This window comes from Pecten maximus, chromosome 12, assembly GCF_902652985.1.
Source record: "Pecten maximus chromosome 12, xPecMax1.1, whole genome shotgun sequence".
Taxonomy (NCBI): Eukaryota; Metazoa; Mollusca; class Bivalvia; order Pectinida; family Pectinidae; genus Pecten; species Pecten maximus.
Genome location: NC_047026.1, coordinates 35,227,763 through 35,241,101, shown reverse-complemented (window position 1 = coordinate 35,241,101; position 13,339 = coordinate 35,227,763). Strand labels below are relative to the sequence as shown.

The 13,339-nt window shown below is 39.7% G+C and overlaps 1 protein-coding gene across 1 annotated transcript; it reads right to left on the bottom strand.

Annotated features, from left to right (window-relative positions):
* Positions 1–2,689: 2,689 nt before the first annotated feature.
* On the bottom strand, positions 2,690–3,148 carry LOC117339017. The gene has a single exon (XM_033900382.1). It carries the CDS (start codon positions 3,146–3,148, stop codon positions 2,690–2,692), a length of 459 nt encoding a protein of 152 aa, XP_033756273.1.
* Between the last annotated feature and the right edge of the window lie 10,191 nt (positions 3,149–13,339).

Here is a 13,339-nt window from a genome sequence, read left to right as displayed (position 1 = left end):
TTCTCATATATAAGTGCAAAGTTGTTTTTATCCTAACTATCAGATAACATTTACATTTGGCCCTATGCTAATCTTGGCTAAAATGCCGTCACGATCACATTACGTGACTGTTCCCTAATTTTGATCCATGTCATGGAAACGCTTCACTATTTGATACGAATAAATCAAACGCGGCAAATGTAATGACCGCGAACGATTGCGTTACTATATATATATATATACAATGTATATATGATGTCACTTTTGCGCTATTTTGATCATCGTCAGAGCAAGGTTTTGTACTGTGTGTCATATTGGTTACAAATCAAGCACAGAAAGGAATTTGATTTAAAGGACCAACACAACTAAAACTTTGATGTCAAATCGTGGTTATGGCATTCTTTGATTATTTTTATTTCTTTATTTCCTCCAAATTGAAGAGATACAACAATGTACATATATGTACGTTGTAGTCATATTAAATACAAATCAAATGTTAGTAACTGATACCTTAATACAGATAAATACATCAGTACAAAGATGAAGAGAGAAGATAATACATCTTGAGGTAGTTTAGTAAATACAAAAAGAAAGGTTTAGTTAAAAGCAAATCACGATAAATTATTTGAATGCCTATAAAATACATGCTGATGGCAAAATATAACGAAATAAGTTACCAGGAAAATCAAACCGGTAATTCAAAACAATATTTTTTTTAATACACATTTGAAAATGATCGCTGCAACCTACTTATTCACTGTTTTGAGATTACTTAATATTTACATCTAAAAAGTGAAGTTTATGCAAAAACTGATTTTTTCCCCCTCAAATTTACTGAAACCATAAAATTACTCACCTGTTTGCGTCAATAAATCAGTCGAATTTTCGTTTTAAAGTGCATCTTTCGGCTGGACTTCTTTTTGCATGTAATTATCCTGTATTTCATTCGAAATCCTGTTCGCTATGTATGCTTGTTCATTACTTATATGACATTTAATTAACATAATATGTTAAATGCTTGCATCATGTATACATATTTCCGTCAATTGTCGGGCTTCGCTTTGAATGATGTTGATGTAAAGCGTTAACTCCCAGATTTATTCTGTATCATTCACGACTGTACAAAGTGAAACTACAATGTTAATAGGCGTAGTTTCGTATTTTAAACTATTCGTTACTGTCTCAAAATTCTTATTTATACGGAAACGAAATTTATTATTATTAACTATTGAATAATATTGCACTATATATTATGCTGATATACATGTTTTTTCTGCGGTATAATTGATGACACTTGAGGTGCTTCAGTAGACATGTGCCAAGATGCCAAGAAAGATTAAGAAATAACCAAACGGTTTGTAATCAATGATAAACCCCTCCACAAATGTTTTGATGTGGAATATTTATTATGGGATAGTCACAGAAACATTAAAAGCAGATATTTCAATATCAAATTATTTCGATTAGATAAAATGACCTTGTTCATGATTGGTATATAATCAGAAACTATAGAATTCAGAGAGCTTATCGACAGTATTTTTTGTAAAACAGTTACAATAATATCAATGAATTAATGTTCATCTATGTCTCGCCAAGCTCGTTTTTTTTTCAATAAATTAGTATTGTATTGATAATTTTTATGGTAAAAACGGCAAATTTATATCAATGTAAATCTATATAAACTGTCTAATTTAAGCTTTTTCACGTTGTTTAAAACAAACAAACAAAAAACAAAAAACAAAACAAACATACAAGGGTCTTATTATAACTATTTCACACACAATAAAAACCCATTTAGGATAAGCTCTCTGAATTCTTTAGTTTTACATTACACTCAAAAAAGGCGTGTATAAGTTAACCAGACATAGGTAAGCGTGTGGCTAACGTATGCAGACTTATTCCAGGCGTGTCTTGACACAGACGGCCCGGTTACTTGTGCACGTGCGTTGCCATTCAGACCAAACGTTCAACTTTTCTGAAAAAAAAATTCATACAAAAGTTTTTTTGCCAATTACTGATCAACACAAGCCATTTATTGATAACAACTAGTTGGCATAAAAATGATAAGTACATGTGTATACTCTTTTATGTTTCCGTTACTATATTTGTTGATATTAGATATTTAAGCTGGAGCAATATGGGGAGTACAGGTGTCACTTTCCACCTTAAAAGATGTTCGTCCTTTCCTGACGACGGCACTGTGCAGAGTGAAATGAGAGTGTACGAGTACTTATGTTTAGTACGACAGTCAGAATGGCATGAGCCCCGAGATATTTGTACAGTGCATGCTGTGAAGTAAACACACGAAGACTCGTTGCATCTAGTACACCCTATCCGATACTTTTTCTTGAGTGGCACCTGGCATTCTCAAAGTATGGACCAGTCTATGATATTATAAAACACATATAGCATAGCTCTGGTTATACATCGTAAGCTTTTACGTTCAGTATAAATTATTGTTGTGCCAGGATGGTGCATTAAGTGTTATTAAATAACAACACAAGTCGCAGAGCTTGGCTCACGTTTAATCACGGCAAACTCTACAACAACAACGGAAGTAACATATCACACGGCAAATACAAGACACGGAGAGCCGGGTCAAAATATCCGGAATGTCACTAATATTAGACCCGGGTAGAAAATATCCGGAAACGTCTGTACAACACAATCCCCCACCAGGCTCCTTTGAGTCCCATCAAAGATCAAGCCGTTATAAGTCCAGTTTGGCAGGCTTCTGACGAACTCGTCCGACATTAAGTGGTGAGCCGTTGTCACCGGAATTGGATCGCAGTGATCCGTCCGGAGAACATGGCTCACTTGGTGCTTCTTCTATTGCGTTGCCCTCCTGAACAGTGACAGCCGGCGCTACTACATTTTCCTCCTCGTGGATGACATCAAGTGAAACATTCTCAATTGAGGTGATGTCATGTTTCACCTTCTGCACCCAGGCCGGTACAACTTCAGATTTGTAAGGCTTCAGGCGGTCATGATGGATGACAAAGCAGCGCCTTCGCCCAGTGATCTCATAAACCACAGGACCTAGTACATTAGTTACCACATATGGTCCATCCCATACTGGTTGTAACTTCGGGGATACGCCAGTCTTGCGGCTTTCGTTCTTCACATAGACCAAGTCATCTTTAAGGTATTGGTGTTCCAAACTGCGCATGTCATACAACCTTTCCTGCCTTACGCCCCTGATCGCAGCAATTTCCTAGCCAATGATTCCATTAAGGCTTGCCCATGTTGCAGCCTTTCCAAATATGTAGGTGTTGCAAACTCCTCCCGCAAAGCTTCTGGTTCTTTGAAGAACAGGTCGTGTGGCGCATGGACTTCGCGTCCCAGCATCAGCAAATTGGGAGTAAAACCGGTTGCTGGGTGTGGTGTGCTCCGGTATGCTGCCATTAATAATGGAATATTCTCATCCCAGTGTTTCTGTCCTTCCTGTATGTAACATCTAATCATTTGAAGCATAGTCCTGTTGAAACGCCCAACCTGACCGTTAGAGGAGGGGTGATAAGGTGTTGTTCGAGTTTGAGCAACACCTAGAAGACGGCATACCTCACGGAACAATCCACTCTGGAAATTTCGGCCTTGATCTGTGTGTATCTCAAGCGGGGCACCAAACCGAGAAATAAACTCCATAACTAGTTTCTTTGCAGTTATCCTGGTTTGGTATGGCGTAGGCCTCCACCCATTTAGTAAATTGGTCAATGATAACCAATATGTACTTATTTCCAGATTCACTGATGGGAAAAGGTCCGCATACATCAAGCTGAACACGATCCATCGGAGCTCCGCTGATAAATGTTTGAAGTGGTGCCCACTTAGCCTTAGTGTCCTTTTTGGCTGATCCACATTGCCGGCAAGCTGCAACAAAGATAGATACGTCTGTTGACATGTTATGCCAAAAATAGCCTTGTTTGACACGTTCCAAGGTCCTGTTCTCTCCCTGGATGCCCAGAATAGACCGCTTCATGACACGACTTCAACACTTTTTGCCTGCAGATGTCGCGGAACCAGCAGTCGCAGTGACTTCTGGCCCCCATCCTCAATCCATTCATAGTAAATGATCCGGTCGACAATTCGCATCAGAGGTAGCAGCAACAAGTATTGTCTAAGAGCAGGGCTCTGGGAATGGGCTTCTTCCTTAGATATAATCCACTCACCTGAAATGACCTGGTGTAGTAACTTTATGTCCTCGTCATCTCTCTGTGCTTCATGCATTTCCTGGGCTGGTGTCAATCGTCTGATTGCGTAGGAAATAACCACCTCCTTCCCTTCCCGAACCTGCGGCAGTACAGCACCAATACACTGGTAAGATGCGTCTGTGTCTAGAATAAAGAAACTCTTTTGGACGTGAAAGGAGTGGAGCACTGGTGACAGCGTGCTTCAAGTTTTGGAAGGCATCGGCTGGTCTTTTACCCCATTCGAATCCAGCACCCTTTTTCATTAGGTCATATAGCGGGACCGCAATCTCGGCGTAACCAAGAACAAAACGCCGGTAGTAGTTGGTCAATCCTAAGAAGGATTGTAGTTCCCGTTCAGTCGTTGGGGTTGGCCAATCTACTACATCTGATACAAGCTTTGGATTGGTAGAAATTCCCTCCACGTGTATACCACTCGAATGAGAAACAGTATTTAGTATCCCTGTCATGATTTGGGGCAGGTGTCGCCAATCGCCCAATTATAAACTGCTCGCATTCGCCAGGGACACATACATCCTCATACACCCTGATGACACTACAGGCAGTGTCTATGCTACAACAGAGATTTTTTCCAAGTATAAGCTCGCCATGTATCTCAATGTTCCTCTCTCCTGTGTGAATTATTGCCTCAAAAGCTTGTAGGAGGTCAATCCCTAGAAGTAGATTGTCCCTGATAGGCGCTATATAAACTGACCAACTTCTTACTTCTTGCCCAATTTGAAGTGTCGCAGTGACATCTCCCAGGGCTCTCATCTCTGCACCATCTTCTGCATTCATCAGACGAACTTGTCTTGGTTTCTGAGGAATTATGCCAAGTGTTGCTGCTAGCTCTTCACAGATTACAGTCGCATCAGCACCTGTATCAATAACTCCATCAACTAAAGTTCCATTCACCCTTACTGGAACAACAATGCTTTTCTCCTTATTGTTAATTCGTGCAATTTTTGGTTGGTTCCAAATAGGAGAGGGACTGCGATTTCGCGATGTTGGACTTGGGGACCTTGACCTACTACCAGATCTACAGTCTTTCCTGAAATGTCCTTTCTCTCCACACTGGAAACAAGCTTTATCTAAAGATGGCAATCTGTTTCGCTCGACTTGTTGGACACTAGACCGGCATTCCAGTGAGCTATTTTTTACGACGGATTCAAGTTCCTTAAGTCTGGCTTCTAATGCTTGCACGCTGGATGAATTAGACAACTCTATCCGTTGAGTACAAAACACTTCGCTGTCCTCTTTGCTGATATCTTCATCGGCCCAAGATACCCTTTGTGACCGTCCTCCCCGCCATTCCTCTTTGTCTCTCCCTTCAATAACTCGGAGTTCCTCTACAAAATTGTGTGATGGTTGTGGTCGTTGAATGTCAGCATTCATTTTACTTTCAACCATCATCTTCTCCCAAGCCTCACTCTGAGCTCTGAGGTGTTCTTGAATCTGAGCCTTTATTTCTCACATTGTTTCATGAAATATGTCCATTTGTAATTTTCTTTGCGTATCAAATGACTTAATAATGATTTCCATCATGGTTTCTGCTGCTGTATCACCATCAATATTTGGGTCTTCCTGAGGATCAACACAAATGTCAACACTGTCACTTTCCTTATAGCACTCCTTCACAATATCTAACTCTAATTTATGGAGCCATTTTCTCGCCAAAAGTTCATCTGGGTGTAAGCCGTCTGATAATTGTTTGAAGTGATGCTGCACATTGTTTTTCTTTCGACAGTCTCGACGGTCAGCATTGAACTTAAGGGTATTACAACCAAGCTATCTTTTCAACCCTTCAATTTTCCTGTTGAGAAAGTTTACTTGGTTGATTACCTCCTCATCAGCTGAGAGAAAATCAGTCGGGCATGGATGTCCTTTAACATCATTATAGGTGCTTACGGAATAAAGAGGTACACCGATAAACTTTATCTTAGGTCCACTGTCTTTGTCCGAACCTCACAGCCCTTCAATAGGTCCACTGTCTTCGTCTGAACCTCACAACCCTTCAATAGTTCCACAGTCTATAAGTTCAATCACCTCAACCCTACACAGTCTGCGTCTAAACATAACCACCTTTCGACATGTTCTTAATCGTCTTCTGGAGACCACCACAAGTTCATAAATTGAAAGCTGTGTATTCTATTAATAACTGTCAGAATATCACGGTCAACCAAACAAGTTTTCTAAATATTGCAACGAAATTGCTTTGGAATTTGCAAAAGAAAATCATCTGAAAACACCATAGATAAATAAAAATGCTGGATAGGTAATAGAAAACATCTTTTATGTTGTCGAAGCAGAAAATCTCTGGCTGAAATATATCGCTTAATAACTTTTTGGGATGTTTTCACACAGGAATCCTGCACTTCAATGAACTTTCCAGCTCGTTTGGTTATATCACACGTTGCTGCCCAAAAATAAACAAGTAATAGCTTACCAAATCTCGATTTCAAAATCGGGACTTGCTTGTGTAGTGAATTGACAAGCTCTGATGATGTGGCTCCTCCTTTGCAAATGAACTGGAGGGGTGATAACTCTGTCTGACAATCAGAAATTGATTGTAACCTATTACCCTTACTATCTGAGACCAAAACTGGAGTAAGACATGGTTCGAATGATGGACATTCGAGCTGATGATCGTGGACGAAGTAAATCAGGTCTCTCTCGTACCTTTACCAAATTCAAATGTGGTGTTCTCAGTGAATGAAAAAGTTGAATTATAACTACTAGCAAATATTGAAAACAAAAAGAGACACATACAAGTTTCTTCATGTACCAACTCACAATACCTGGGGAAGACTACGGTCCACATGCAGGTATGACGAGCACGACATGAAAATATATCTGCGATGATCAAATCGACCTCTTCGTGAGATAAAATGACCAATCTTCGTCAGTTCGATGAAGATCCCACTTCTGACGCCAGTTTTTGTGCCAGGATGGTGCGTTAAGTGTTATTAGAAAACAACACAAGTCGCAGAGCTTGGCTCACGTTTAATCGCGGCAAACTCTACAACAACAACGGAAGTAACATATCACATGGCAAATACAAGACACGGAGAGCCGGGTCAAAATATCCGGAATGTCACTAATATTAGACCCGGGTAGAAAATATCCGGAAACGTCTGTACAGCATTATGTAATACTATTTACATGACCGTATGACAACATTGCCCTAGTAACCATGGAGTTAAGGTGTAACTACATTTACTGTTACCTACATTCCTATAACGAAGGCACCTTAATCAATCTTAAGATTTTTACTTGTCACTCCTACAATGGTAAGGGGCCTCTGCAAGGCGTTTCTGTCTGTTAACTGACATAATTAAAATACAAACAATATATCAATAAAAAAAGCTGTAAAGATGACTAACTTTACATGTTATGGTACACTACATCTAGTGAGGTTGGGGAGCCCTACATTTAGATTGCAAATACTTGGTCTTTTGCAACGGAACATTCTTACTGACTATATCGATCCGGCTGATTCGGAATCCTGTTGGACTGTCTTTCTTCAGGTTTTCAAAGTGGAGGTTGTGCCTTATAAGAGCTTCCACCAGTGTCACCTTGACCTTGTTCTATCGATTTCCTGCTATCACTCGCAGTCCTTACCTCAAACTACATGGGCTCCACATCAGGTACCTCATATGATTTGGATACGTCTTGGCTTACTGTAGCTTAACAGGTTCTGCTTCAGTATCACAGTCTGGAAAGCTCTCTGATTCAGAGGTGTTGTCAAGATAGGCGTAATTGAATTTGCTTTGCAACACGTCTCCTAGAGTGGAACATTTATTGGAACAGCATTGAAATACATCAGCATATTCTGGTGTAAGGTCCGTTTACGACCCTTTCCGGTATCAGCTGCACTTCATATACAGGAATATCACTACTTTTTATCACCAGCCTTTCTTACAAGGACAAGGTCTCCAACTTCCAGTTTGGTCTCACGAAGTGGCCTGTCATATCGAGATTTGTTGCGTGTAGTTACCTTGGCAGCCTCAGTACCAGTAACCTTATAAGCTTACCTCGTCATATCTCTAAAGTTTGCTGACGTACGAGTTAGTATTTATCACACTCTGTTCGCAGGGTTCTGTTCCAAGGAAAGTATCCACTGACAGGCGGGGATGCCAACAAACCATTCGGAAATGTGGGCAAAAACTTATGGCATCGCTCTTTGTGGCATTGTAGGCTTGAACAATAATGGAGCAACATAAGACACCCAGTCTACTTATGTTCCCTGGGGGTAGCGAGCATACCCAGGAAGGTGCGGTTAAAACATTCCACCGACCCATTTCCCATGGGATGGTAGGGCGTGGTTCCGGTTTTCTGGACTCCAGCGATCTTACAGAGCTCCGTAATAACTTGAAGTTGAAACTATAATTGGCTATAGAATGTTCATAAAAAGCCTTAGCAGTTGTGACGTCTGATTCCGACTTGGCACGGTCTGGGGGTACCTAGTAAAGTGGTCAGTGATAACCATAATGTCCCCTACCCCTTTGTGGGAAATTCAAAACATATTAACCCCATGTGTATGCTAATGTTAAGCTGTAATTAGCTGGAGTAGCAACCCACCTATGACTGGAGGAATCTAACTTAGCTTTACTTACAGTCACTTGTAAGTAAGGACATTGTTATCTGTGACGACGTCAAATGCCATACAGGTAATCGTGGAGTTCATCAGTCCATTTTAGTGCTCAAATTAATGAGCTGGATAGTTGCGCTCTCTAGTTCTCGGTCCTCGACTTATATACATTGTAAGCTATAACCTGCTCCTTATCCTCATGTTTCTGGGAGTAGCACTGCATCGAGTCCAGTACCACACGCATCTGTATGTACAATAAAGGGCTTGGCATAGTCAGCATAAGCAAGTATCAGAGGGTTTAAATAGTGTCAAACGCTGTCTGTTGAATCTCACCCCATGTCCAACCATTCTCTTGTGCGTTTTTGTTTCTTTTAGACCTAAGTTGAATGGTTTTACAATTTTGTTCAAAGTATTGCATTACTTGATCTCTATCTGAGAACTTAGTTTTTCCTCAAGTTCATTCCTGTCAGATTGTTTTATGAAGTTTTCATTTTGTTTTGTTAAGGTCTTGCTGTACTGGTAGTAGGGATATGTAACTCCTTCTCTACTTTACGAATTTCCCCTAAGGACTCACCAAAGCTGGTAATAGTTTGTCAGAACTCAAGAAAGTCAAAACCGTTTTCAACAGCTGTTTGCGGAAATGATTCGAGTCTACAGCGGAATGCTGTGGTGGATTCATTTGGTTACTGCACAGAGTGGAAAAACATGCGTAGGAACATCCCAAAATTATGAATTTAGTCTACCAAGACTTTCCACCGTTGGAACCTTCCCCTAAGGGAATTAACATCCTCTCTCGATGTGTAACGAAGTGACCTTCGAATGGCCATAAATCTGTGCATCTCTGCTAAGACACCGGATCTCGAATCTCCATTCAGCATGCACACAACACATGTTCTGGATCAGCAGCCCTTATTATATTATTTATCTCCCTTTGTATGTAACTGTGAAAGTGTGATGCGTACGTAACATTTTGGTGGTTTGTATCCTAGAGTTATCTCCACTTTTTGTAACTCTTCACACCCAGATGATTCACCGAACACGTTTTTTCTACGGAGATAAACTCTATGGAAATGTGCAAGTTTTGCGTAATCAAGATACATATACATGCATGTTTTATCCTTGAACATTGCATAAATATCCCAAATTGTACTAATCAACGTTCGAGATGTAGTTTTGTATGGCGCGGGAAGGATGTCATAATTAAACATTTTTGCTTAGGCAGAAATAATTTTGCCAAGGCAAATATAAAATATTGCCTGGGCAAAATTATTTCTACCTAAGCAAAAATCGAATATTGCCTAGGCAAAAATATTTCAGCCTAGCAATATTCGATTTTTGCCTAGGCAAAATTCAATATTCTATTTTTGTCTAGGCAATATTCGAATTCTGATCAATCTATTAGCCAATCAGAAATAAGCTTACATCTTTGTAAACACTTATCATTTTTAGCCATCGTATGATGTATACAGGGTCCATGCCTATTATCAGAACGAACATATTAACATGTAATTACCGTGACGCAAAATTACAAAGAATATTGTGGGCATTTTCACGGCGTTTTTTTCAGTGATTGATGTTCATGGTAAGTATTACTCGCATAAAAACAAAAGCTTTTCAATATCCCGCAACATTTTACGTCACGGTAATGTGTTCGTCACGATAATAGGCATGGATCCTGTACATACGTGTAATACTATTATTAGTGACTGTTCTTGTAACTTGTGCCCAATCCTGCTTTTAATGGCAATAAAATACGTTTAAACTAAACTGTTTACGTTTATTCTCGCGGTGTTCAACTGAGGTCCGACAAGCTGACGGAGGTAATGCCCGACAACCGAACTCGCATTCTGATTGGCTAGATTTTTTTAGTAAACCGCGTTGCTAGCAAGGATGTGGTTGAATCGTGCTCTGCTAGGTAACTGTTAGAAACAGTACTAGTTACACTGTGCTGAAATATTAAAGATGAAGTTGTGACATGGATAAGTCAATGCTTAGTCGAATTTGTGATTTTTAAATATAATTTGATTTTAATCTAAATACATTTAAAACTGAATTTATTTAGGGTAACAAATCTTACCTTTTGATATCAACGATAATCTGGTCACACTGACGAAGACACACTGACAGGCTGTCATTTCTTCAAGAACATGATTCACTACGCTTTGAAATATAGATTTCCTGATCGGCTGAATAAACTAGTTTCCTATTTGCAAAAGTTGTTTTCATTGGTTGAAGCATTATTAATCATGTCTAGGCAAAAATAATTTTGTTTCGATTATTGCCTTGGCAATGATAACTTTGCCCAGGCAAAAATATTTGATTATGACATCGTTCCCGCGCCATAGTTTTGCGAGTCATTTCATTTTGATTTGTAAAACTGTTGTTCAAATTTTGTAACGTTAACATAGTCATTTCGCCCCAACTTCCTGTCACGCGGTAGTTGTGTGCCGCTATCAGAATGTAGTTTTTAGTTGATAATAGTTAGAAACATAAATGTACAGTTAATACGAGGTCTTTTTAGGTTGCTTTATAAGTGTTTTAGTATAAATATAATGTGCCCTTTATAGTCAATCGGTTTAAATGTCCAAACAAATATCTATATAATCAAGGTTGTCAGTATATGTAACCCATATAGTACGCCGGCCCATCTCCTATGTGCGTACTTTTGTTGTAGGTGTCTATTTTTGCAGCATGCAGTCATACACCAATGCTATCTAACCATGTTTTTATTGCTCGATTTTAGAGAGTTGTACACACATCTATGTGCTATGCCTAGCAACCCTGTTACTGGTATGGTCGGTCTGATAGCGTCTCGTCCAAAGGAATTATCCTGTATTTACCTAGATTTCCTAAAGCTTTCAGTAACCCATCCTCTGACATAGAAGATTCAACGTCATTTCCTGGAATGGTGCTCCTCCTTTTGCCATTTTGATAAAAAAATTTGCAGGTGCATTTTGAAAATAAACACCGTTAAATCAGGTATAGCGACTATCAAAGTGCGCATGCGTACAATACAACAATAGGAACGGCAGTAGGTGTATAGCAAGTTCACTGTGGCTGGGAAGCCACTACCTACCAGGTGATAAGGACAGAAATATCATCATCATCATCATACTTTATTTCCTCCGGTTGGAGATTTTAAATACAAGGAAATCGACATAAAAAAAGTAAATGAACAGAGGAATTAGAAGAAAACGCGAAAAAAAATATGTATATACATCGAGATGCAAGCGCGGCATTGAAAGGGATTTTCATGTCCGCGCGAAACAGTTACGTTGGGTTAAGTCAAGACATTACAACAGACATCGCGTAACACGAGCGACAAATCGAACAGATTTCATGAGGAATTGTTCATAGTCTGTATCGTCAATGAAGGGAATTCCTGTATTGGCTCCTAATATGGTGCGGGTGAAGGCAGTAGCATCCATTCTCTCAATGAAATGGAATACAGTTGGACCGAAGGTAATGAGAATGTCTTCCATAAAGCTTTGTTTTAGAGCAATATTGACTATACAATCAGCACACAGATGAATTACTGCGACGTCATGAGACATTGTGCAGAGTGGGCATTGTTCATCGGCACGGCCACTAGGCAGAGCCAACACAGAACATATATAATAAATGTTTTGCATATCGGACGGAGATTCCGCAGCATGCCACAAACTATATAGGTCATATGAGCAATGAATCTTTTGGAAAAAGGAGAAGTCATTATCATTTGCCATACGTTCCTTGAGAGCCGAGTTTTCGTAGGACCTAATAGTGGATTTCACTATGCGTTTCCATTGGGACTTGGTTGGAAATATGTAAGACCGTAGATATGTCTCCAAATAATAAAGAAGATTGTATTTCCGGAGTACTTTAACTATATCAGGGAAATATCCTTTATGGTTAGCTGGTGTGTTGGGTAACACTGAAATATATAAATGTAGGCGTATGGTAAAAATTTGCTTCGGCAGATAGGATTGGTCCATCGCTATCATTTTTTGTAGAAACAGTAGTTTCCTCCGGTCGACTTCTGCTGAGATTATGAAAAGACCAAGTATAGATTCGGCTATATCTGACCTTGTACGACGTGGTAAACCCAGTATGAGTTTTACAGCGTAGTGCTGAAAACAAGCAATCTGGGAGATTTCTGTTACAGTGAGATTAGTCCAATGTTCACACCCATACAGAATCGACGGTAAAACGACTTTCTTGTAGAGACTGGTTTTAACGACAGGACTTATTGCAGATAAGGAGGGAGCTACACCAACAATAGAATGTAAGGTTCTTCTACCTTTATCACAAGCGTTGGTGATACGTTCGGTGTTAGACAGTTTGGACGAAAACACTGTACCCAGGTGAGTTTGGGAGTGTGAGATATCAAGGGTGTGATGGCCTAGTGTCCATGTTTCATTCGGATTCCTTGGAATGTAGTTTCCGATTACTAAAATTTTGCACTTTGTATCACTGAACTCGAACTTCCACTTCATGCTATATTCCTGACAAATGTTCAACAGGTGTTGTAGCGAACGCGGAGATGTGCTGATGAGGGTGATGTCATCTGCCAGAGTTGGATTCCCAGAAGGGACCCTATCGA